Genomic DNA, 26892 nt, shown 5'->3' with positions numbered 1-26892 from the left:
TGTTTAACAAACTAAATTAACTAAACTAACTAAACACTCCTTATGGACATTAAATCGATGATAATAAATATTGAACGTTTTATGTTTAATGTTGTCATAGTTGCTTTTTTTATTGTTTTGTTATTATTTGGTTTTCCCTAAACAACCCCTACAGAGGCATAGAACGACAAACTGTACAGACTCTATGAGTTAGTCGGCCGCAAAGATTTTAGAAAGTAAAACTTTCCTGAATGGGGAGCGTAGAAAATAATTGACTTACTCGTATATCAACTTGTATATCTGGCCAATGAAATAAAGAGTAACGTCTTAAAAATTTTTCCAAAAGAACAGTTGAGCTGTAAATTTGCTTCAATTAATAAAACTCAAGGGAGATTTTATATTGCATTCGATTAGATTGTGTTGTTTTTTTTTTTAATTTGTTTTTTTGTTTATCAAAATACCATCCCTAGGATTTCCATCACAGCACAATTTATTTAATCAAGCAAATGCACACAACACAGTTTCTTTGAGTAGAGTAGACCGTCAAAGATATAATCGAACACGGAACTCAAAGCAATTGAAAATAATATTCATAAGCGAATACTCCAAAACAGCATGAAGTTTGTAAGAAAGCTTACTGCCAATAGGAGGAGCGATCAAGGCGAACACTGAAGCGAAATGTTTATAACACTGCGGCAGGATTATCTGGGTATAGCGTATGATGAGCCATTACTGAAAAATAAACGCAAACTAGCTCTGACGCAAGTGACCTCAAAATCAAATCGAAAAGTACAACATCAGCAGCGCTGAGCTTGAAATGTGCCGTCGCGACTCGCTACGCCCTTTTTCAATTTTTTCTTTTTTATTTTCTTCCAGCCAATTAACACTTGTTAGAGTCGATATCTTCCCGATGAAAACTTTCGGGCGACAGCCTGCAAAAATCAATTATTCTTTCGGCACAGACTTCACATCTCGCTAGGTCGAAAGGAAAACCTAGATGAAATGCTAAAAGTTAGTTCAACAAAACGAAGTTTAACGAAGTTAAGAATTGAACTTAAAAAGCATTTAAAAAACCTTTAACATATATTCACATATCCAATATATATGATAAACAATTGACGACGTATACTGCGCACCTTGCAATCATATTTCGTTCAAATACCTAAGAAAGACGAATGACGAGTATTGGAAAGTTCGTTTTATACCTACGGTAGTTTATTCCCTGTTCTATTTTGTTAATGGATATGTTTATAGGCTTGCGGTTATTTAAAAATAAACACATTTCGATTACATAAAATTAACCGCAAATATAGGTATAATATGGTGACAAATATTTTCCCTTAAATTATTTATTAATTGGGTAGAAAACTCGTTATGTTTCGTTTAAAAAAACCTAAATTTTACAATTAAAAATAATTATTGTATAAAAAAGCAATAGGTTAATTTCAAAAATATTGATTCTTGAAATAGTATTACCTGACCCGAATTATGGGCGTGTATACGGCCATCATTTGAATAAAAGAAATGGATATTCGACATTTGACTTGGTTCAGATTTAATATAACGTATGGATGAATGGAACTAAGGAAGGAAATGTATACGTCTACTTAAAGCATTTTCAATACAAATACATTGTAAATAGCAACAAATATTGAAAATAGTGCTTACATAGGTTTTTATCTGCCAACAATTAACCAATTGTAACTTCTTCGCACGACTATTGCCTATAAGAGTTACGTAAGTACGGTACAAATCATGCGATGACGAGATGTCCATTCAACATCTAGTTTGTCTGTATAGTCGAAGAGCAAAATGAATAAGTACCGATTGACAATACTTTCAATAATATATCTTTTATCGTTTATCGTTCTCTTGAAAACGCGCCTTCTTTTCTGTTTAATTGCAAAGGAAAAAAATAAATTCATATGAAAAATTTTCCATTGTAAAATTGCTTTAGTAAATTGCAACCACGCAACTCAACAGTTTTGGCCATCTAGTTAGCATACGTTCGGCCCATCAGCAATACTCAGCAATAGCTCAACAAATTTTTTCATCCCTTTTTGTGATATGTGCACCTTTTGTAAAATGTCGTAAAAGTCACTCAATTCTTCGCCCATTATCTTGATAGATGAAATTTCAATTTCCTTTAATTTCCAGGTTCGCTTACAACGAAGATTTTACAAGTTGATGTATATATGTGGGTATGCGTGTGTACTTAGATTATATGCCTCACAAATGCACTAAGGCTGAAACAGCAAACAACTGATTTCCTTTAAAAACTAATATTTTATTTATATACAACAATATTGACAAAGCTACAGACTTCATTTATCTCCATTTATCTCCGATACCGAAAACTAAAAAAGAATTTCGAAAATGAATGCAAAATATGACTACCCAAACAGATTCAGTTCAACGAAATGTTTTCAATGATGTCCCGTAGGAAAAAGCCACCGGAAATAGTTTTTGTGAAGGCTTCTCATCCAAATTTTTCGTAGAGAATATTAGGATTGAAAATTCCGGGGTTTGAGATTGAGGTTTGTGACTAAAAACGACTCTAGAATTGCCATGTATATACATATATACATATATATATATATATATATATATATATACATACACATATATAGGTGCTTCCATGTATTTTAATCAGCAACATCTATTGATGAAAGTGATAGAATAATGCAAAGTATCAATGTACACAACTACCCACTAACTGCTGACTGTCTACATAAAATAAAAATTTCCGATTTTGTATGATTGAGTTATTCAGTGTATACAGACGCTAATCATGCAATGCGCAAAATGGCACATTCGACATTCATTACTTTTGTTGTCTTATTTGAAGAAATCTGCTGGCGAAGGTCATCAAACAATTTTAGAAATTTGTGGTGATCCTGCTCCATCATGTCCGAATAGTCGGTTTTGATTTCGACGATTTAAAAATAGTGTATTTGTTATCAATGTCAAACAACGGCGTGAAACACCAAAAAACTTCGAGGACAATGAATTGCAAGACTTTTTGTACTCAATCAACCCTCAAAGAACGACTATTTCTAGCCGTTTACATACGATGGGAAAGCTCAAAAACGAGGGAAAATGGCTACCACACGAATTGATTGAAAATGCCATCTGGAACCGTTTCAAAATCGCGCATTCTTTGCTTGCCAAGCAAAAAAAAAGAAGAGTTTTCTGCGACCTATAGCGCCTTACGATGAAAATTGGATCTTGTACGATAGGATGACCCTAAGAGCAAAAATTTATGCGTTAGTCCAGCAGAGCCATCAACATCGACACCGAAGCGGAATATTCATGGCCATAAAGTTTTGCTGTGCATACGGTCGTATCAGGAAAGTGTAATGCATTACACTCTGTTCAAATCAAATGGCACTGTTACTGCAGATGTCTTTCGATTTCAATTGGACAATTTGAATAATATATTTTTGGACGAATGAGGAGTAATTGCGGTTAACAAGCGCAGAGTCATTCTCTTGCAGGACAACGCTCGGCCACACGTTGCAAGGGTTGTCAAGGATACACTGTTGTAGCTCAATTGGGAAGTTCCGCCACACCCTTCATACTTACCACACGTAGCCCTTCCCGCTACCACTTGTTCAGATCGAAGGTCATATGGTCAGATTAGCTTGACTGACACGCGGCCTAAAATTGCTGAAGAAGTCCGAATATGAGTGGATGACTGGATCGCTGCCAAAGCAATATCGTTCTTTTAAGACGGTGTCGTCATGTTGTCAGAAAGATGAGCAAGAGTTGTAGAAAGTGATGGAAAAGGTTTGGCATGCACATTTTACATATATATACATACACGACATATATATATATATATATATATATAGAATACATGTATATATTATACATAAACACATGTATATATTTAAATATATATATGAACATGTCGCCTTCTCTGATTAAGTCGAAAATAGAGCGAGTGGTAAGCGACAGTTCAGAGTTCATTTAAAAAAAAAAAACCTTGTGATATATGTCAATTCAGTCAAAAGTCTAAACTTTTGATGAAAAGCACGTGGTATTTACAGTGCAGATGCTTCATCGAAATTAGCATCACGTTAATGGCGCGCTTGCTTACGCTCTGTAGATTTCGATGTTAAAGTCGTGTCGTCGGTACATTCTAGTCGACCAATCGCTTTAAAATCGATGGAAGGTAAGGAAACTGAACGAGGCCGCACATTTCATATTATGACTAAGCGACGGAATTAAAAATAACATAAAATTTGATACAAAAATTAGATCCGTACAATGAAATATTTAAGGAAGCAAGTTTCCGTCTGCGAAACGCAGATGAAGAGAAACAAGCTTGAATCATTTGTGGAAAGAATGATTACTAACAATGAAAACTACTTCATATAGGACAGCGCGTGTTCTCTTTAACTTGTTAATTGCAACTGTTCAGACAAGCGATCCACCACTCTAATCGCGATAACTAATGCGAACGAAACGTCCAATTGAAGGCAAACGTTCAGCATTTATATATAAAAAATTTTCAATGAGTCAGTCGGCAGCCCCAAGTCTTGTAATATATCAATAAAATAATAATTTCAGCAAATCAATCAGCAACTACGGCCAAGTAGAAAAACGTACTATCAAAATTAATTATTTATACTCTAGTGGAAAGGATCTTTTCTAACAAACAGGTGAACATCATAAAAACGCGAAGTTATAAGAAAACGTTGCTGCTTTTTTAAAAAGCATTGAAATGGTTCGCTTGATCAGAAGAATTCACTTTTGATCAAGAACTTGACTTTAAAGCAAAAGTATCGTGAAATGTTTATCACAAAAGCAAAAAAATTCCTTTAAAATTCGAGAAGTGCTTCCGCGATATTATTCACGGTACTTTGTATATGGCTTATCCATTAAAGCTTTGAAACCTCTTTGAGGGATGAATGTTCAAGGGTATAGATACATATGTATTCCTTCTTGATTCAAAAGCGAATTGCAGCTAATTGTTGGTTATTGTATGAATTCCTTTCATCCATACATTCATTCATTGAAAATCATCATTTATTTGAAAAAAAAAAAGAAGAGAAACAACGAATAAGTCATCACTCTTTTATGTTGCTTTTCACTTCTCAACCACAAAACCAATGAAATTTTTATGATGACACATAAATACCATCATCATCATCATCATCATCATCATCATCATCGTCATCGTCATCACAATGAATACTATAGCAGCAAAAGAAAGAAAAGTAGGAAAAAATTAAATACAAATTCCAAAAAGGAATAAATAAACAAATAAATGAAGTCAATTCCTGTAAAAGTTTGTTAGACTTATGAATACATATAAAGCCAACATTCATAGATATGTTAATAAACAAAAAAAAATTGAAATTAGAAAATCACAACAACAAATAAGAAGTTCATCTAACTTTTAAGGCGAACCTCTGACACCCACTACAATTCATTCAATATTTTGTCCGTATAGATAAACGTGTCATCCAATTTTTGGATAGTTCTGCTTCGATTGAATTTCAAAGCGACATCTATTATAAAATCTAAATTCGAATCAACTACACTTCAATGTACTTGCAAGTGAGCCACGCGAAAGTTTGAGCCCGCTTCACAGTTTAAACTGAGAGAGCTGTACGAGAACAGATTCAGTGTTCTTTGCTCATTTTTATGACCTTAAATATTGTTAAAACAAGAGAATGAGAGAATGCACGAATGAAAAGATAGAAAAGCGTAGAATTTTACGCGCATCATGACAAGAGCGAGAGAAAGGAAGAGAGAGATCACGAGAATACTTCAGACTTAGATAAGAGTCCCTTCTTTGCTAACATAATGAATAAGAAAGCTACATCAGGACACGAAACGAGCAAACGATTCTTTGAACCGTAATGCTTTCAAAAAGATCCATTTTCTCTTTTCAGTAAAATTTTCTCGCAAACCAATTGCAGACAATACTCAGCACTACTCGTTAAGATGCATCTACTGAAAAAGAAAAGCAGCCAAACCACATGTTTATTGAATTTTCCATTAAGGACTTCCCTCACTGAATTTCGATGTAAGACATTTCGAGCCATTTCACGTAAACTACGTAGTAAATACATTTTATTCTTATAATTTGTCTCAAAGCTGTACAAAAAAATGATCGCAAAAGTGCGCACAGTCAAAACACTGTTCGGAACACTGTTCAGGTGCAAAATCAATATTCGTTTAACTCATCATTATACTAGAGTTCTCCGTCCTACGAATATGAATGGGATATGAATTGTTTGCCCCAATTTAGTTTTCCTCCAAGTTCCAAGTTTTCCCCGAATTGTTCGATCAATTAAGCTAATTGTGGGCAACTAATGCATACAACATATTGCAACCAAACAATATTTCATGTTTGAATATATTGCGTCTATGATTAAATATCTGAGGATTTTTTTTTTCGCAAAATTATTGTATTATCAAGCATTGTCGACACTAGTCCTCCTAGCTCATAGGTAACATATGAATTCCGTGAACAAATGACAAATGATATTTGATGCAGCACAGACAACGAACGAGTTTTTCAACAGGAAGGTTTAGTGTAATCACAAGTGCAATCAATGTCCGGTAAATACGGCAAAGAGCTGTATATAGTCGGCTAAGTGCATTTCTTGGGCCATTTTTGTCATTTGGGACCGAGCGTTGTCATCGCGGAATGCCACAATATCGTGACCCTTTTGACAAATTGCGTACGGTTTGAGCTCAGTTGCATCAGATGTGGTTGGCAGCCTCATTCCCTCATTCGAGTAACTCGTAACACAGTGCACTTTCCTGCCTTTCTCCCTCGTCCGTCCCATTAAGACAGATATTCAGGTTTATTATCGGTTCGGTAATGGTTCGTCTAGTGTGCATTATAATTAGCAATCGTTAGCATTGTGTGGCTCTTAGTTTTAAGCGCAGAGGTAAATCTATTCAAAACTCCAAAACCAGGATTGTGTATACTTAAGGGCGATGACTTATACTGTTGCGTAAAGTTTGTAAATAATCCTTTCAGATGAAAAATCGATTGGTCGGCAACTTTTAGTACTAGTTGCACCCTCTCTTGGAAAACGTTAGGAAGCTACTTTAACATTCTCATAAAAATTAGGTGGTTTCAAAATTTTCTGAACCGCAGACTTGCAAAGGTTCTATTGTAGAAATAAAATATGACTTGTGATACGTGACATCTACAACAAGGAACAAATGAAAGCCGGAGCCGCTATCAAAATACTGTAAAAAAAAGTGTTAAGTTATGAGTCAATCGACCTTTTCATACAATCCCGGATTAATTTATTCAAGTTACTGTAGTTGGATCAATAGGCATGAATCATTGACCAAATAGCTTCTTCTGATTCACTTGCTCGTTATTTCCTCCTGCTATATTCTGAAAAGTTTTAATGAAAATAATTTTCAATTTTTGTCTCTCCGATCATTTTGTTCTACTTGAAGCAGAACTATGGCTGTCTTTCAATTTAGATCTGTAGATGAAATAAATCAAGAGTCTAGTGCTGGACTCTTTGACGTTCGTTCGTGACTTTTTGACAGTTTTATTATTAAGCAAACGAATTATGATGAGAAAGATAATTAAATTAACAACGAATTTTTTACAAATTGTGGCGTATTGCAAATGCGAGGATGAAATAAGTATAACTTTAGCAAAGGATAGAATAAAAACGTTGTATGTTTTTAGTTTGCTCTTATGCTTCATTTGCCACACAATTGTCACCAGGGCTTTGTAAATTGCCATCAGCCAAGAGTTCAAATGCAAAGAATGAAAGATAACATGCTACATGTAGTGGAATATACATACATATATTTATGAATGTGTATATATAAATAAAAGGATTAACCAAACATTTAGAGAAAGTAAAAAAAAGAAAAAAAAAACAAAAAAACAAAATAAAGCAAAAATAAAGCGAATGAATGAAATTTTATTTACATTTTTCTTCTTCTTTTTCGTTTTCATTATTTTTATTTATATATATATATATATATATATTTTTTTTTTCAACAACATTTGTTAAATTCAATTCCCCAGCAAATTGTATTGCCTGAATTGTTTGCAAATTTTATGGTTATGAATTAAATGATGAACTATTTTAGTGGACAGAGATGTCACGTTCATATCTTGTTGTTCATTTAATTCGCTTTGGCTGATATAATACACTTGTAACCGTAACAGAAATCACAACAAACAAAAGGTTATAGAAATTTAATCTCTAATTTAACTTTGGTCCACAAGGTTAAACACAACTTCTTAGGAATAGAGAGATAGGTAACAATCTGTATATTTAATTTACTTACACTTATTTTGCATAAACTGACTGCTCTTCTATGAAAAAATATACCACTACTTGTCCAAGTTCCAAGAGCGCTACACGTTCCTTAATAATGCATCCGTTTTAAGTTCAACTTTATTGCTAATTTTAATTCCATTTGTTGAGAAACTTTGTCAGTACTACATTTCAAACACAATTAACTTCACTTAGCCGAGATTGCTTTGCAGTTTTGTTGTTCTTTTTACTTATTTTGTTTATTTTTTTTTTTTTTTTTTTCTTGCTGTCCTTATTCGCACAAATCTTGCAAACTTGAAGTAGGACGGGCCAGCAACTAACTACCGGTCAAGTGAGACCTTGATAGGAGCGAGTTGGGCCGTTTTTTCCGATACATGCTTACACATACACACCGCAAAGAGCGATCGAGATAGGTTTCTTTTTGAAAATCCCTTAAAGGCACTTACAATGGCTTCTTCTTAAACATAACGAAAGAGTTCTTTTCATATAAGCGTTATAAGCGTTAAATGGCGTGGTTGAAGGTTGGTCTTAGCCTTAAGTCACTTTAAGAAGAAACAACGGCTCATTTTTATCGGACTATTGTGAAATTCTCAATATATTTTGTTGGATCCCTTTGGATATTCATTCTAGTATTTATTTATCAATTAGTTGGTCCGTTTGTTTTCCCAGGTGTCTAGCTGCTTACCTATTCATCTGCTTTCTTGTTTATCGATTTGCCTCTCCTTGTTAAACTCTTTCACGTTCTTATGCATTGCAAGTACTTTTTTTACTGCCTATCGACTCGTTCGTCAACCTGACTGTCTACCGTTCTTTCTACCCGTTCTCCATCTATGCCCGAAAAAGAAAATTTTAAAACAATTGCGTTTAAACTCTATAGCCTTATATTCGATGGACTGTCGGGACGTGCTGACGTTGCTGATGGACTTTAGGTATCGTTAAAATTCGTCGTAAGAAAGTATCCTCAGAATATCTATTACGTTGTAGTTATTTTAATCATTTTACTTGTTCTTCTCTCTCTCTCTCTCTCTCTCTCGCTATAACTGTTAAGGAGAGCAAGTGTTGTTTAAGAACATGTTGTTTGCTTGCTTGCCGGCTTGCTTGGTTGCTTACATTAGATAATTTACGGGCCTTCCATGCAGATCCAATAACTTTAGCCATAATTCATCAGTTAAGAAAACAAAACCAATGAATTATATGTAAAAATATATGCGTCTGTTAGTAGATGTGTGGGCACGTAGTTTATAAACTGGAAATGAACTGCAATGCTATACCACAACAACAACAACAACAACAACAACAGTAAAACTTTCAGTTTAGCTTTTTGCCGATTTTTCGTTAATATTAAGTTGAACTTTTTATTTAGATTTTTTTTTTTTTTATTATTTTTTTTCTTTTCTTTCGTTTTTCCTGGTAATGTTTTCGTATTTTGTTGGTGTCAAAATATTATGATACAACAACTGCCACCAGATGATGAGTCTTAAACCATAATCATGATGATAATGATGATGATGATGTGAATCCTTTGCTATATGAACCTTTTAATTTTTTTTTATTTATTTTGTTCGTTGTTTTTTTTTTTTTTTTATTCATTTTCCTTAGATTCACTGCCAAGAAAACTTTGCACTTGTGATATTTTTGCTGCCGCTGTTACTGCTGTTCAAGTTGACTGCACACAATAGACTCTGAATGAAGGTATAGTGTTTTGTTGTTGTATACGTTGTTGCACATTGTAAATGTTTCTTTAGAGTGTTCTTAAGGAAACAGATTGTTTTGCACAGGAACAAAACACCGCCTGTGCAAGCAAAAAATAACATACACACTTGCATACATATACAAAATACATATAAACACAAACATATAAACTGACAGGCAATAAGAATAAGAAAGCGAACTCATGGATGGATGGCTGTTTAGTAAATGTGCTAACGTGGCAAAAATCTTGTTTGCCCCGAAACCTTTTTTTGTTTTACCCTTCATTCTACTTTACTCTGTGTTTTTATTTTCTTTTTGGTTTTGTTTTTTGTGTTTTTTTTTTTTCTTTTTTACTGCACTATGCTGCTGCATAACTCTGCACATAAACGTATAGTTTGGTTGATTGTTAGCTTGAATATTCTTGAAATTTGTTAACTTGCTTAAAACAATATATATGTACATGCGGTATGTTTGTCTGTTCGTCTTTACAACGGTTGTGAATTTTGAACGTTTGCTTTCCTTGCGGAAATCCTTTTATTTCTGCTATTTTAAGGATATTTTCTATCATTTTTTTTTTTTTTTTTTTTTTTTTTTACTTTTAAATAAGTTCAAAAGATTTTGTTTTCGTATTGTTTTTACTATTTTTTGTTTTGCTTTTTTTTGTCCATAAAATTAGAGAAATTAGTTTATAAATCATAACAACGATAAAATTGTTGAGTCTCTGTTTCATTATTACGCTCAATATGTTAATCTTCGTCACAACTGATTGCGGCTTTTTCGACCGAAGTACAGATTTCCCATAGAGAGGGAACACATTTCTTTTTTACAGTTGATGTCTTTGCTAAGTATCACAATTTTGCCCTGAAACTTGTATTTGGTGGTGGTCGAATCTCGCATACCCACCACTTTGCTTTTCGGATTCTACTCTCCCAATACTTTTATATGATACCCATATCGCATTAATCGCCGCATCTACCATACTCATCTTAAAATTAACCCATTTTTAGGCAGATAATATATCTTCATTTGAGGAGTGTGCAAAATAGTTTTAAACATTCTTTCTTGTCTGCCTTATGATAAATAAGCATAAAATCTGAAAAAAGTGAAAAACATAAAATTTAATGAATTGTAAGTTTTTGTCGACATGGGTTATGTTTTCCATTTTTGCACTTAAGGAGCAAAGTGCAGAGCAGTAAAGTCAATGTGGAAAATTGCATCCTTCTAACTTTTATAATTTCCGAGTAACGATCAAAAATCCAAAATTTTTGTTACAAAAAACGATGTTGCGTTCAGTTTACGTTTCACTGCACGCTTCTGCTCCAAGCGATTTGGCCAATTTTCAATGTCAACTTGCGTGCAGAAACTTTCAATGTTTCTATCAACTTTGAAGGCGATATCTTCATTTTTGCGACAATGAGAATGCCAAAGACAAACACCACACGGACACACAGACGGACAGACAACTGGCTGGCGTTCAAGAATATATATACTTTAAAAGGTCTCTGCAATTTCCTTTTGGATGTTACATGCATTATGAAAAAAAAACCCGATCATTCAGTGGCGGATATGAAAAAAATGATTGCTTCTAACAATCATAGAGCGTGTGTTTACTTATTGGAAGAATGTAAAGTATAAATCGTGTCATAAAAGCTAAGACCACTTCAGATTTTTTATTAGAAAAACTTACTTACTTTGTTACGGTATCGTTATTGCGTGGATCCCCAAAAAATCTCATATGTATCCAACTCCCAAGAAATTATATTAATTGCGAACAGTTTACCTTAAGAATTTACCTTAAAGAAATTAGAAAAACCGAACTTCCTTGGTATATTCAAAGTTCGTCGCCACCAACCCCTATCCATATAAGAAAGTAAGTTATTTTTATTTGTGTGTCCCGAAGGACGCGTTTACGGATCTCGGAAGGTGTTACAAGTGTGCAATGATAATTATTGATATCTGCAACTATTGCATTTGGTTAAAACGTAGTATAATTGAGAATATTAATAAGTTCCTGCAGGTTATCTTTAATAAAATTGAAAGTTCATTGAAAAAAAATATATCATGAGATATTTTAATGAAACTGCATCTACTGCGAAACATTACTTTTCTTATCTCTTAGGCAGAGCCTGAATTTCTTGCAGAAAGTCCAAAATTGCTGTCTTGAGACTACCTATCTAATGGAGTCATTTTTTATTTCCGGCCCTAAAATTGTAGACTTCGCTTGAGGAGGAAATAAATCATGAATTGAATTGATTGATAGTCACAAAAAGCAACGCCTGGTAGCAAAAGCGGGGAGGCTCCCACAAACTAAGTTAGCGCTGCCTGGCCTTATAAGCCTTTTTTATACGAGACCGAATTTCTTCATAATGAAAACTCACATTACACTCATATTTGACACTTTGCACTGGTTTTTCGTTTCAATTACATCAGCTTTTGTTCTCGAGCTGGTTGTAGTAACTGGTTGTAGTAAATACTGCACAGCACATGCAGCTAGCCATTCCAAATTTGGTCGCAACGAATATTCATCCGCTCCCTGTCTACGGCAATATTGTTTAAATTGAACAGGAAAAGTCACAGTTTTCGTAAATGACACTTTTTTGGTACAGAAAGATCCCAAAAGCTATTATCTGGGATAACTTATCCTGGAAAGGTCACAGTTTTATTGATTACGGTAAAGTACTAGTTACGATCACTCAAGGAGAGCAGCGCGAGCTTGTTTACTGCCCCAGTATATCCTGTTCACTAAACATCGGGGAATCATTTATCCAAATTTATATAACAAAAAAACATTTATTAATATTCGAGTTTTATATGTGAAAGTATTTCTCTTAAATTACATAAAACGCTGTTTTTCTAGATTTTTTATATATAAACTTGAAACGTGTGGTGGCTTCCACGAAACAGTTTTTTTTTGCAAGTTTCACGTTCTTTCATTCCTTTGTAGAAAATTGCGCATATCCAAGACGTTACCGCTTAGGCTAGCGAGTAGAATAATCGGGGCATTCAATTGGATGACCCGGGTTCAAGTCATGATGCGGTACACCATTAATTTTGTCTTACCCACGCATGTACAATGTGATACAGTGAAATTTTCTTCTTCTTCACTCGTTATAGAACGTTTTAGTCCATACGTTTTTTTTTCACAGTGAAGTACACTAATTTGTTGTAATCTGCTCAGTGTGAGCTCAGTGTTTTCTCTTAAGTTTTTTCTTTGCTCCCTGTTACAAAATTTAGTTGAGACTTTTTTGATTAGAAATTCCGTCGGGATACATAATGGAATCGATTAACGAATGGAATCGATTAACGAATGTGTGTTTGCGTGTCCTTTACTCGTTCGTGTTGACTACACGAACAAATTTGCCCTCAAGTTGTTATTCAGTGCTCACTGCAAGGCAAGTTTAAAAATTAATCGAATGGAGGCTTAAGATTGCTGATGGTTATTAAGGAGCTCATGATGAGCTTAACCTCTAATTATGATATGGCTTCAAAACTTTGAAATTTCGATTGTGTTTGCATCTGTAGAATTTTTTTTTTTTAAGTTATTTCGTATTAGTGCGGTAGAGTTTCCAATAAAACCGATAGCTCTAAGTGCTAGTGCTTTAAGGCGTTAGTCTTTGAATTTATTTCTCTGCTTATAAAATTAATAATATTAATTAGAATATGGGACCTGGTGAATACATAAAGTTTTTGATCATAATGGACCCAAGATATCGTATAAAAAAGTAAATTTGATAGCTCTTGACTAGCTTGCAGGTCTTACAAAATTTGTATATTACTTCAAATGTCATTAATATTTTGTAACAATTTTGTACATTGTGAAATTTATAACACACTTCGTGATAAATTGAAATAATACAATTTCGGTTTTTTTTTTTTTTTTTTTTTTTGATAACTTTTCCCTCTTCGTTCGTCCACCTAGGGACCGTCTTTTATAGGGATGGGCACGGTATCGGTTAGGAAGAGTTATAGGTGGGAAAGAAATGAAAAGAATTACAGTGCGACTAAAAGACGACAATAAACAATAGTGTGTGATGCGGTACTCGCATATCTCCCAGACAGTCAGGTATTCAAGAAACGTCATATCCATCGAGTACAATTGTTACCTACGCTAACTCACCTTGGAGATAGAAAAGTCTTATCGCCCCTTAGAGATATCCGGAACAAAGAGCTTGCTTTCGCCGAAATGGCGAATCGCCTTCACGTGTATTTCGATGGAATGGAACGCTAGCTTACCATTGAACCAACGCTTGTTTAGCTGGTTTTGGCTATAACCCAACATACGGCAATATAACGATAGTTGGCAGGATTGGTAGAATCAATAATTTTTCACCAACTTTGGCGCTCCGGCCTGGTAGCACTTCTTGCAGGGGTTGCGTAATTATCTGCTTGACTACACGCTTGTTTAGTACTGTAACTGATATGCCATCTGGTACGGACTTTCTTAAGGGTGCTCGTTAATTCCTATAAGAAGTTAATTGATTGCTATGCAATAAATAGGACTTTGAAGTACTTGGACGTTTGGAGTCGATGCGGCGGATTGGTATCCAATTCCCTTCCCGAACTATCAAAAGTTCTTGATGCATTCCAGTACGGCGAGAAATGTGGCATGTAGTTACTCCTCGTGCAGAGCTTCTCCGGTTGGGAGACTCCCAAATCATTTATTTCTAGATTGTTTTCAAAGCAAAGTGTTTGAGTCATTTATATAGAAGGGGCAAACTTTAAAAGATTCTTCCCAGACAACACTCAATGCATGATAATGTTTTCTAAAATTCTTGTAATTGCTTGGGAAAAACAGTTTCCGATTAAAATGCCTAAAGAAGTCTTTATGCGTTCTTCAGTTTGCCTCGTTGTATTTAAAAGTTTTATGTTTCAGGGATAAGTAAGAACGACGAAAATTTGTGCACGAAAAGATTCAGAATTCGAGACCTATATTGATGATGAAATGAGAAAAAAGTCCGTTGTAACCCATCAACGATAAGAAGACGTGTTAGTTCAGTTATAAGACACACCAAAGAGTTCTCGAATGTCATAATTTCCGCGCCATATTCCTGTAAAATTGTGTGAGCCGAACGGCGAAAACAGGGCTTATTATGCGTAATGAAATAACCATCGGCAATGACTTCGCTTTGAGGATATTTATTAGGCATAGAAAATATTGTACTAGACAGGCTCTCAAAGTCATTTAAGGAAACCAACCTGCCCGATTTTGGACTTTTATAAACGAATCAAAAGGGGCAAAAAGGGGATCGTAGGAGTTATATTGTTGCTGACACTGGACAAAAATTAGGGACAATATTGTAGTCAGTTTACTAAACTCTATCCAGTTTTCTGCTCCCGAAAATTAAAATTCAAGCTTTAAAATTTTGCTTACAATGAAATTCTTATTATAAATTTTCACTGTTCTTATTTTCATCGAGTTCAAATAATAACTCAACCAAACGGTTTCGTCTAGAGCGGGCATAAAACCCGATAGTGTTTATCTTTTCTTACATCTCGATATAAAATTTTCGTCTTACATAGTTCTGCCCCTCTTCGAAGGATGGGTGCGTGTATGTTCATTTTGTTAAAACGTTTGCAACACCAGAAAAGAAGTTTCAGATATTTTTAATCAGCATGACATCGTAAATAGTTGTAAGCAGATTCGTCTATCGCTCTGTCTGGTTATACGTCTGTCTGCGTGTTCATCGGTGTTTAGTAGACACTCTCCTAGCCGTCTCCAAATTAGGCAGAAATAGTGAAAGTCCTTGTACGCCAGCTAGTATCGAAATGGAATGAACGACAAATGAAGGACAAATCGAATGAAGGATTCGCCTACAGTTGATGATGAGTAAAATTATAAATGAAATATCTAAAGTGGTTTTTCCGCTTGGCTTGTCAATTATCACGTATAACTATTTTTATCTTTCATAATCAACCCGATAACCGACGAACTAAATCTTGAATTAAAAATATGTTTTTAATCCCTTTTATAGCCAATAATTTGCTAACGATTTATATACAAATATGTTGCACCCTTTAAAAATATTTATACAAGTTTTTTTTTTATTTATTTATTTATTTTTTTTTTTTTTTGATAAGACCAATCAATCGCTAAGGGGATATCTCCTATACGCGTAAGACAATGACGATCGAAAAGAAAAGAGGACAGAGAAAGAAATATGGAGGTGGTGGCCGAAGATTAGCAGGCATGTATCTTATGGACCTTGCCTTTACCGACTAAGTACGCGCTACAGCTACGACAAGGAAAACTCTACCGCATTTGAGTATTTCAGCCGCGAAAATTGATTTAGTAGTCGTGATTTTTACCTGTCCGGCTATTCGGATCGATGCAAAGATATAATGAACACTTGCTACGGACTGTAAGTTAGACTTTTTTACTTGTTTTAGGCGTGTTTTTCCATTGATCGCATCACGTTTCCACAAAAACGTTTTCAGTGGATATATTCAGCATTTATTGTAGAAAAGAGGCGGTAGTAATTTTCAGTTCCATATTCACGCAATGATGCGAGACATAATCTCATTGAATTATTTTGTTATGTATTTTCTTCTTAATTTCGACTTGCACACGATACTGCGTCGGTCAGTCTTCTTGGTTCATTTCATTGTGAACGCTTTTCTTGAGATTTTAGAAACAAAAAATTTTATACTGAAAATAAAAAATCATGAAAACATCCTAATATTCGTTAAATTCGTTTTGCCACGTACAGGAGACAATCTCTTTGCTTGAATTTGCTTTGAATTTGAATGCACGGCATTATTCAAGTTTACTCTTGATTTCACTAATAGTAACACGAATATAAGATTTATAATGAATCGCACTATTGCATTGGAATGCCATTCCATTCAAAATTGAAATAATTCTTGACCGCAGCCTTTCTACCCTAACTCACTTTGTTAAGCTAAACTTCTTCAAAACATACATAAAGAATTTATTTGTTTATTTTTGTTAATCTGCCTGAATTAAAGTTCAGTGATTCATCTAACGAATAATTAATTAATAGTATTATATTGTTTATGCGGAAATTAGCCTGCAGCATCACCCATCGAAAATTTAAAACATTTCGCAGATTTCTTGAGCCGAAACAAGTATTATGTATAAGTTTCATTTCAACCGAATGAATGATTTCATTCTTTTACAATGATATGCCTTCAGAGCACATTCATTCATTCATTCATTCCTATATATATATATGTATAGACAAGCTTCAGCTTTCATGAGCGTAGGAATTCCAACAGTAGACGGGTAGATATGCCGACATTTCGATTGGAATCGTAAACTGATTAGGAAAATGTCTGGTGTTGTGTGACTTTCATTCTCACTTGATTTTAAATTGTTATGAACTAAAATTACCGTTAAATCTCTCATTAAAGCGAAATGTCATCGGCTAAACAATTTTAACTGTATATACAACGTTTTGCATGCTAACTGAATTTGTCAGCTTGTACGAGTACAAGTAACGAGCACAAGTAATCCTTATAAAATCAAATCAATAATCTTCCAAAGTCAACAAGTTAACAAATATTATACAATGCGCTACGTATTGTTATTATAATCGTAACTAAAGAAAAACCAACAAAAGAAAGAAACAAAGTGACGAGGAGAAAAAAAAGAAAAAAGCGAAGAAAGTAGAGAGAAGAGAAAAAAATAATAAATAAATATTTGTATAAAAATAAAACTATTGTAAGTACGCACATAATACAAATCTCAACACGTGAAGTGTAAAGTAAAGCACTTGTGACTTTTTTGTTAAGCACTACTAACACTCTAACAACAAGAACAAAAGCGATAACTATACGTTTATACAATACCAGACACTCGTCGTTCGTTCTTACCTTACAAATGGAGATGTATCGGTTGGGTATGTAAACATTTAATTTTTACACACGCACGACTAACAATGAAAATTCTATGCACTTTAAATCGAGACAACACACAATGAAAGCAAAACAAATAACGTACGTGCACATATCTAACATTCTTTGGCAATAGTATTTACGTATGTGCGACAAGCATGCATGCATGCCTTGCGACAATATGTTTTATACGTAAAACCTTGAACAAGCAGCGTTCAGCGTGACAATACATTATGCAATGGAGTGTATGTGTGTTTATTTGTTTGTTTATTTATTCAGCTTTCGCTATTATTTACACCTGTAAGTGTACATGAAAATATTTGATCGAGGTTAAGTTACAATAAAGGATTAGTTGTTTATGTTTTGATTGGTTTCTTGCTTTCATTCTCACAACAATTGCTTCGCAGCATGTACCTGTGCACCTTCTATACAATTCTGCTCATTTATGTGTGCGGCGAATGTTGTTTTGATTTTTAAATCCATCATCAAGACCGGATTTGCTCATTCGCTCTCATCCGGTTTATAATCTTCAAAAATCCGTGTTAAAAGGCTTACATACATAAATATATATATTAGTTTGGGGAAAAAGAAATCCATTATTTTTTCGGTAGATGGCTGCACTGATAGATTTCTCGTAAAGTACCGATCAAACAATTTCCGATACTGTACATTTCGCAGTAAAAAAAATGGAAGGGGATTATTTATTATGAGTTGCTTCCATATGGCCATACGCTAAATTCTGATCTCTACTGTCAACAACTGGACCGTTTGAAGATAGCGATTGAACAGAAACGGCCAGAAACGGCCAGAATTGGCCAACAGGAGAGATGTCGTGTTCCACCAGGACAACGCTAGGCCACACACATCTACAGTGACTCGTCAGAAACTTCGGGAGCTTGGTTGGGAAGTTTTAATGCATCCGCCATACAGTCCGGACTTGGCACCAAGCGATCATCATCTTTTTCTTGCATTGCAAAATTTCTTTAATGATAAAAAATTGAAATCTTGGGAGGATTGTGAAAATCGACTACTAGAGTTTTTTGCAAATAGAGACCAGGACTTCTATGAGAGAGGCATTTTGAAGTTACCTTTAAAATGGCAACAAATCATACAACAAAACGGTGCATATTTGACCCAAATCGGACAATCCGAAGCATGTTAGATAAAGTCCTGAAGTTCATATAAAAATAATGGATTTCTTTCTCCCCAAACTAATATATAGGTAAACTATATGGTTCCTCATTCTTGGTATGACTCTAGCTAATCTGAAGGCGACATAAGTGATGACTATAAAATCTGCCTCTGTTGCTAGTCTATTTTGTCTTCTTGTCCCGGGTACACTTCGAAATGGTATGCGTATTCCATAAAGACTTCATAAAACAAATAGCTTGTAGCTCCACTTGTGGGGCTTATTTGGTAAATATTGTTTCATCAAATAGCATGATTTTGTTGAACAAATGTGTTCGTCTCTTGAGAGACGTTGGCTTATGAGAATAGATGAAAATGTTTCATTTAAGTGATCGTTATAGGTCTGGTAAGCGATCATAATTGCAATCATCTCTCGGAAGATGTTCTTTATAACAGATATAAAAATGTCAACTCGTAATTAATTGATGTGAAAATTACTCAGCCACATTGTAATTGTAATTATGATTATAAATACAACAACACAATTACTTTGAAAAAAAATAAATAAAATGTGAAAATTGTAATAAATATTTCAAAAAAACAACTTTACGATTACTGACCTTATGCACAGCCGATATTGATGTATTTTTACATCGTAGAAAAACCATATCTTTGCATGTGCATATGCAAAAATATAAATATTGTTCGTTACTCTGACCTTGCCTGTATGTTTTTATAATTTTTTACATAAATAATCGTAATTTGTAACAACCGCCAAAATGAAATTGTTACAGATAAAGAAATAAACTGTCAAAGATGCTAGTGGCGTTCTGAAACGTGGATATAGTTTTGGTAAAGTTAAAATTAAAAAAAAAAACACTATGAGAAGGTTTCCTTATAAAGAGATATTAGGTTTTTAAACATACGACGCAGGTTTACCATTACTATGCATTTAAAGGGTAAAGACCTTCGCTATGCGTATAACAGATGGCAGGCAGAAGTGAAGCGAGTAGGTAGAGTGCAATACGCACAAGCACAAGAATAACTCTGCAATTACATCGGATGCGGAGGTCCGCTTAGGAAACGGACATATGTAATACATTTCAATTAAGGTCCGCTACACAGCAATGATCGAACGCAGACCTTCCCGAATAAGAGCTAGACTTTCTAACCACTAGATCACACGATAACAAATATTATTTGAACAAATTTCTCTTTAAATTTTAATTTTTATGATGAAATTAAATCAAATTAATAAATATAATTAATACGATTTGTTGAAATGTGCTCTGTCGCTCACGGTTACAAGTTGTTGTCATTTTTTAATGATATAAATGAGTTATATTCGTGTTGTATAAATTAAAAATAATAAACAACGTGACTAGGTTTCGAATACACGCCCGGTATTATTTCCAAGACTTTTCACACGCATCTTGACTTTCTCTTGAATGTAGTGATCACATTAACTATAAAGATGACCAAAATACGGCACATAGAACTTTTGTAGGCGTCGGTTTTCCAATTTTCGCAAATTGTTCGTAGTTTCATTAAGAATTTGATAACTGGACTTCTTCTTTTAGTGTTGCAGTAACGTCATAACATTCTTATCGGAACTATGGAAACAAGTTATCGATCAAAATGCCATATGTTTGATTTAAAAACGTTCATTTAAAATATAGCAGCGCCACAAAACTATATTTGGTCGCGAAGGCTGTAAAAATTTCATCCTCCTAACTTTTATAATTTCCGAATAACGAGTAAAAATCTTAAAATTTTTGTTAAAAAAAAAACGATGTACAGAAGTAAGCGAACTAAATTTTCTAGTTCTATAATATAGAACGGACGTGACTAATTTTCTCTATTTTCAAAATAAAAGTTTTTGTCGCATAGGTGTGTGGGCAAATTGTTTACCACATTTGGTTAAAACGTTTAGAACGCCCAGAAGGAAGCATCAGAGATACCCCAAAGTATATATATTCTTGATTACAATCAAATTCTAAATCGATTTAAGTATGTCCGTCTGTCCGTCTGTCCGTCTGTCCGTCTGTCCATCTGCCCATCTGTGTAATGTCCGTTGTAAACATTCTCCTGCCGCAAAATAGGAGCTATTGACTTCGAATTTGGCAGAAACATTGGAAATTCTTGCACGCAAGTTGGTATTGAAAACGGGCCGAATCGGTCAAAGGACATATCCACAGCAGCATATCAAACGGAGAAGACCTCTGTATCTCCAAAAAAAAAAAAAAAAAAAATTGGTTTTTTGATTATTACGTACAAGTGTACAAAAAATTGAATGCATATGGCCGATCCTGTACAAAAGTGGAAAAAATTGACCACGCCTTCTAAATATATAAGAGAGAGTATTAAAATTTATTCATTTTTCAATACTTTTGTAAGACGCAGAAACAATCTTCAAAAACCCCATAAGGTACACAAATTCTTGGCCAAAATTGGAATAGACCGGAACATGCCCGTCTGTTAGTCTGTCCATCTGTCTGCCTGCGCAACTGTGTAGTATTTGTGGTAAACATTCTCCCGTTAGCGAAAAGGACGATATCACCTATAAGTTTGCAAATGTATTTGGAAGTGACTTAAACTTTTCCAAAGACAGGCCTACTATGCGCATGCCCGCATACCTATGCGGTAAAAACATTTATTTTGAAAATAGAAAAAACAAGATGCTACCAATCTATATTATAGAGCATGGAGTTTTCTTTCTTTACTTCTTTTACTTTTAGTGTCTATTTCAGGATAACGACGTTGGGTATAAAAAATTCACAGGCTCTCGACCGAATATAAATTGTTCTAGAATAAAAGATCAGATGTTTAATATAATAAATAAAACATATTACAAAAAAGTATCACTCTCCAATACAATGTAAGGGTGGATATATATATTCAATTTAGCCGCACACACGTACATTGCACCCTTTAACAAACATACGTTATTAGGCAAGAGGTATATTTCCTACGATTAACATAAATAACGTACGTATCTTTAAGCCAAAACATATATTGGTAGATATTTGAAACAAACATATAACGTAAAATTAAACTCAAGCATTTCGATCGCTTTCGCTGAACAATCTTCGGAGTAAGAAGAAACGATCGCGAAAAATAACGAAATACCTGAATAAACGAGATCCCAGCAAAATAGTTGATTAAGTATATATCCTTGAATGATGAAATAATTAATGTATAGAATATCGCGATTATTCTCACGGACACGGACGCTGTTTAAGATAAATTCGAAGTAAAATAAGGAGCTATTTAGTTAATAAAGTTTATTTAAAGTTTATTTAAAAACAAGTATTTTTCTTATTAATTCTTAGACCTACAGGTCTGATAATATAATAATTCGGACAGTAGTGAAGATACTATTTTTTGCATTTACTCAACGTAATAATCATAATTTTGCATCTGTTTAAGACTTTAATCCAAGCATAACATTAATTCGCTGTCGTTTATATCTCATATGTACGATTATGACGATTATGAATTCATTTAGATCATTAAAGAATAATAACCAACCGAATCGCATAGTTATGTATTAAATCTCATGACCATGTGTGCCATGTCTTTAAATCGCCAGCCAGTCAATATTATTTTAGTTAACTTCGCTGTCGTCTTATATTCAGGAGATGACCTACTTAGCCATTAAACTTATTTCTAACCCGACATCATATTTCTTCGGGCTAAACCTTGGAAAATGATTCTTCTATCTTTTTAATAAAGTTTAGTGGTACACGATAAATTAATTTGTTACATGTTTGTTCAATTGTTGTGTTTCACTTTACTTGCTGCCTACTGATCTTTTGACTATTGCTTATGGGTAAACTTGTCTTATGTTAGTCTATTTAAAAAATCGAGGTTAATGTATAGTGTAGGTTATTGCTTGCAGTTACAGTTGTGCTAAACTAGGTTATTATAATTGGGTTACAGTGTTGTAATATGCAAAGCTTGCATAAATTAAATTAAATTGCAATAAGTGAAATAAAATAAAATACATCAAAGCAATAATGTTGGCAGTACAAAAGGCCAACATCTCACGATGTCATCGCTTCGACGGATAAAATCGGAAAATAGCAGAGCCCTTGGAACTCCGCTAGCCAAGGGCAGAAGAAGGAAATGATCATAGACTAATTTTATCGATATCTCTTCTTCACCACAGTCGGCATGCCAAAATTTATCGAGTAAAAAAAGGCATACTTGATCACATCGTTACAAGCTTGCAACGTACAGCCAGTCGAATGGTAATTTGATCTTACTTGCAGATAAACTTACGCAAACTTCTAGATACGTATAACTGCTGAAAGCAAACTTAAATGTACGTATGGAATCAAAATGGAGAACGATTCTTGTCCTCACATCCATGTAATATAATTACATAAACGCTTTGATAAAATCTATTTTTGGCGGAGACAGACTGATTGTCTGACAGGCAAACTAAAACGAAGAAAAATTAACGAAGAGAAGACCAAAGGCAAACAAATACACTTAAATCAATCAAAAACATTAAACTGCTCGGGAATAGAACTTAGACACAGAAATCTCTATTGCTATATCTATATTCAAATCTGACTGAACCTGCGAAGATTTAGTAGATCTCAGGTGAACAATCGCTTCCTAAATGTTTTTCCCCGCACCCGTCTAGTGTATTTGACTTTATTGGTTCAATGGTTCAGTGCCCAACAATCTATGACATTATAGTGTCCAAAACTCGTTTCGATACAGTTTTTATGAAATTGCAAACAATTCTTCAATACCTTTAGTGCACTTAATCTCTATTATTGTCAAGTACTTAGTTCAATAACGAAACTAACAGAGAAACATGGAAACCGCTTAACTTTTTCTTTTTATTTTTTTATTATCTTTATACGTCTTAAAGAGTACAGATGGTAGTTATTTAGTAGAAAGCCTTAAATTGTACTTTCCATGTTCATGTAATGGCCGATATATTACTTTTTAACCGATTTTTGTAAAAAGGAAAATTTCTTCCTATGGCAACCTTTTCATAATACGTTATCATAAATGACGTGATCGTAAAAATGAAACGATCTAAATCGATTCAGAAATGATGTTGTATCGTCAGTCTGCTCACTTTTTCTCGAAGTGCTAAACTTATTGTACATCGCAATGATTTTTAGTTCTAAGCAGACAGATATACATAGAATTGCAAAAGCTTTTGCGAAAGTACATTTTTTACATGAGGATATCGGAATGACTTTAATGGCAGACTTGTAATAGGAATCCTTACTAAAACTAAGCAATATTGGTTGCGACATAGGGTTGGTTGCGGTAAAGGCTAGAGAGGACCTCTGCAGAGCGACGATACTTCAGGTAAATGCTTTATGCTTACATTAAACTTTTTAACGGTATGCGTCAAACTCCGCAATCAAAGTCACGCTATTCGCATTAATTTGTTCTTTTTGCATAAAACCAAAGTCTTTCAAAGTGCGCGACAATCGTAAATGCTTATGCGGACGCATTAAGCTTCTTTTTTTTTTTTTTTTTTTTTTCTTAATCAATCCAATTATGCTTATATTTTGAGAGTTTTTTGTATTCATTTAGTTCCTATATTTAATCATTTTCTATAATGCACTTCCAACCAATTATCAATCAAAATCGTTTGCAAAGTTGAAAGGTACATAAAGACGTGTATGAATCTGTGCTATTTCGCTTCAAGTTGATTAAACGCAATTGTCATAATCAATTGGCTAGTTTGTACCAGAACCTTCAATGAAAGCTTTTCAAAGTGCAACTATTATTAACGGCAAGCTATCTCTTCGCTCTAAAAACTTTAATTTTAAAGTTTCGGCCTTCACAACTTATTTGAAAATTAAAAGCTTTGCGAAATTTTTTACTGAACATTCACTCACAAAAAGCTATTTACACACTTTTATGTTAGATTTTATACGCATGCATAAACACATGCAAACAGTTATACTTATATCTACATATACATATATATATATATATATATATATATATATATCATTATCATTACGACAGATTACTATGGTAACGCAAAATTTGATTACTACAATTTTTTTTCCAAATTTTTCTATGATTAAAATCAACTTTTTTTCATTCATTTTTTATATATATTTCTGAACGAATCATACAGAATTTCATTGGCTATTGCAGGATGTCATTGACGGAGAAGAATTCGTTTTGGACTAATGTTGTCTCGAATATAGAACGTGAAGCTTATGAGAGGACACTCACCGAACGTATCAAGAATTATGATTTTTCATTGACTCTGCCAGTTACGCTACGTAACCGCGTGGCCAAGATATTGCAATACGAATATGATGAGTTTGATCGTAACGTTTTCATAGCAGAATCATCGGTTGACACACCCATATCATTTGGTGAAGATGAGGTGGAGCCGGACGATGGCATCAAAAAGAAAAAGGTATTTCTTCTTATTTAATATAAAATAATACGATTTCTCCAAGATGATCTGATTTCAATTGTTAAACAGACGGTTGATCTTTTTAATGAAAGTACATGCTCCGAAATTGAACGCATGGAACATGAATTTCTTGTATTCGATTTGGTTATGGACAAACCGTTAGAACATAAGGCCAAACAAAAGAGGAAGAAAAACTGGTGTTCTATGTACATTTGCAAGCCCCGCAAAGAACGTGTCAGATGGGACTCAAAAATTTATGAACTCGAAGGCACTGTTTGGGAAAAAACTCTAGATGAGCAAGCTGAACAATTGATGGATGCTGTAAGTTATATATTGATGTATATATTTATAACAATAATAGTAGCTAATTAGTCTATCTTATATCGTTCTATAGTCGGCTGAGCGTTTTACCGAATGGTTGAATTCCCTTGGCAGCAGCAATCAATCGGATATAACCAAAGAGAAGTTAAAATCTTTCTTTTCAATTGAAGGCGACCGTAAGCTATTGGCTTCGATTATAACGGAACCAAAGGAAGTGAAAGCTATCGCCAAAACCGTCGCCGATAAATGGAATCTCCCCGAGGTTAACAGCCATTACAGCATTCCTCCTTTTTTTCTTGTAATTTGTGCATTTTTCATATTCAGATGGCATTAGAACTGAAATATGAGAAGTATATAAAAGATCGTTTGCAGAAAGTCCCAAGAACTATAATTAAGGTGGCGTTCGGTCGAACCGTGCCGATGAAGGATCGTCCATGGTTGCCGTCTGAAAATGATACACTAATTCATACCGCTTATCCGCAAGAGTTGTTGACTTTCGAAAAGCTCTTTAAAGGTATCACGCACTTGCGCTCCACTCGGGCCCTTATCGATTTCTACAAAAAGACTCCTATACTCGAGAAGCCACAGTTTCTAGTAGCAAATGGACATTTTAAAGATAAAGAGGAAGCGGCCGCTAGGGGCGAAGTACCGCTTTATGAGCGTTTGAAATTAAAGTATTAAGAGTCGTTTCATTAATTTTCGCAAATTTGCGTGTGGATGTTATATATACCCTATGTCTTTCAAAAATTATTTCAGAAGATATATAAAAAAATTTTTTTCTTTTTTTTTTTAGAGATTCAAATAAAATTTTCGTTTAAGCAAACAAAAAAGAATGTAAATGTTAATAGAAAGGGGCGGATGAGAAAAATTGGAGCACTAGCTGGAATAAAAATCATTTTCAGTGAAAGTGGAGAACAGCCACAGCTACTGCCACAATAGAAAAGGCATTGAAACCAACGCGTTTGCGCTGATGAGCGTTTTTTATAAGCACTTTTCAAAATCGTGTCGGCCCAGTCCCATCGCATTTTCTTTCAATAGATCACCTTGGGCAAAACTGGGCTGTTTTAATTTGAAAGGGCTCCTATCTTCTACTTTATAGCTCCCTGATATAAAAAAGTGTTTCCAAGAATTTTTTTATAAAAATTATTTTACACCTTTGAGGCTTAATTACAATTCGTGTTCTACTCTCCAAGCCGTTTTATATGAGACCCAATT

At 34.1% G+C, this 26892-nt stretch overlaps 1 protein-coding gene across 1 annotated transcript in view; it reads left to right on the top strand.

The window, feature by feature from the left end:
• The window catches only part of LOC119637493, a 28657-nt gene extending 2299 nt beyond the window's left edge, over nt 1-26358 (top strand). Inside the window, exons 2-5 of the mRNA XM_038033531.1 lie at nt 25086-25356; nt 25426-25677; nt 25751-25939; nt 26002-26358. Of these exons, the coding sequence (XP_037889459.1) occupies nt 25087-25356; nt 25426-25677; nt 25751-25939; nt 26002-26358 (1068 nt within the window). The 5' untranslated portion in view covers nt 25086. The remainder of the gene's footprint in view (nt 1-25085; nt 25357-25425; nt 25678-25750; nt 25940-26001) is intronic.
• The last annotated feature ends 534 nt before the right edge of the window (nt 26359-26892 follow it).

The sequence above is a fragment of the Glossina fuscipes genome, unplaced genomic scaffold (assembly GCF_014805625.2).
Source record: "Glossina fuscipes isolate IAEA_lab_2018 unplaced genomic scaffold, Yale_Gfus_2 59, whole genome shotgun sequence".
In the NCBI taxonomy this organism is placed as follows: domain Eukaryota; kingdom Metazoa; phylum Arthropoda; class Insecta; order Diptera; family Glossinidae; genus Glossina; species Glossina fuscipes.
This window is presented reverse-complemented; position numbering and strand designations above follow the sequence as displayed.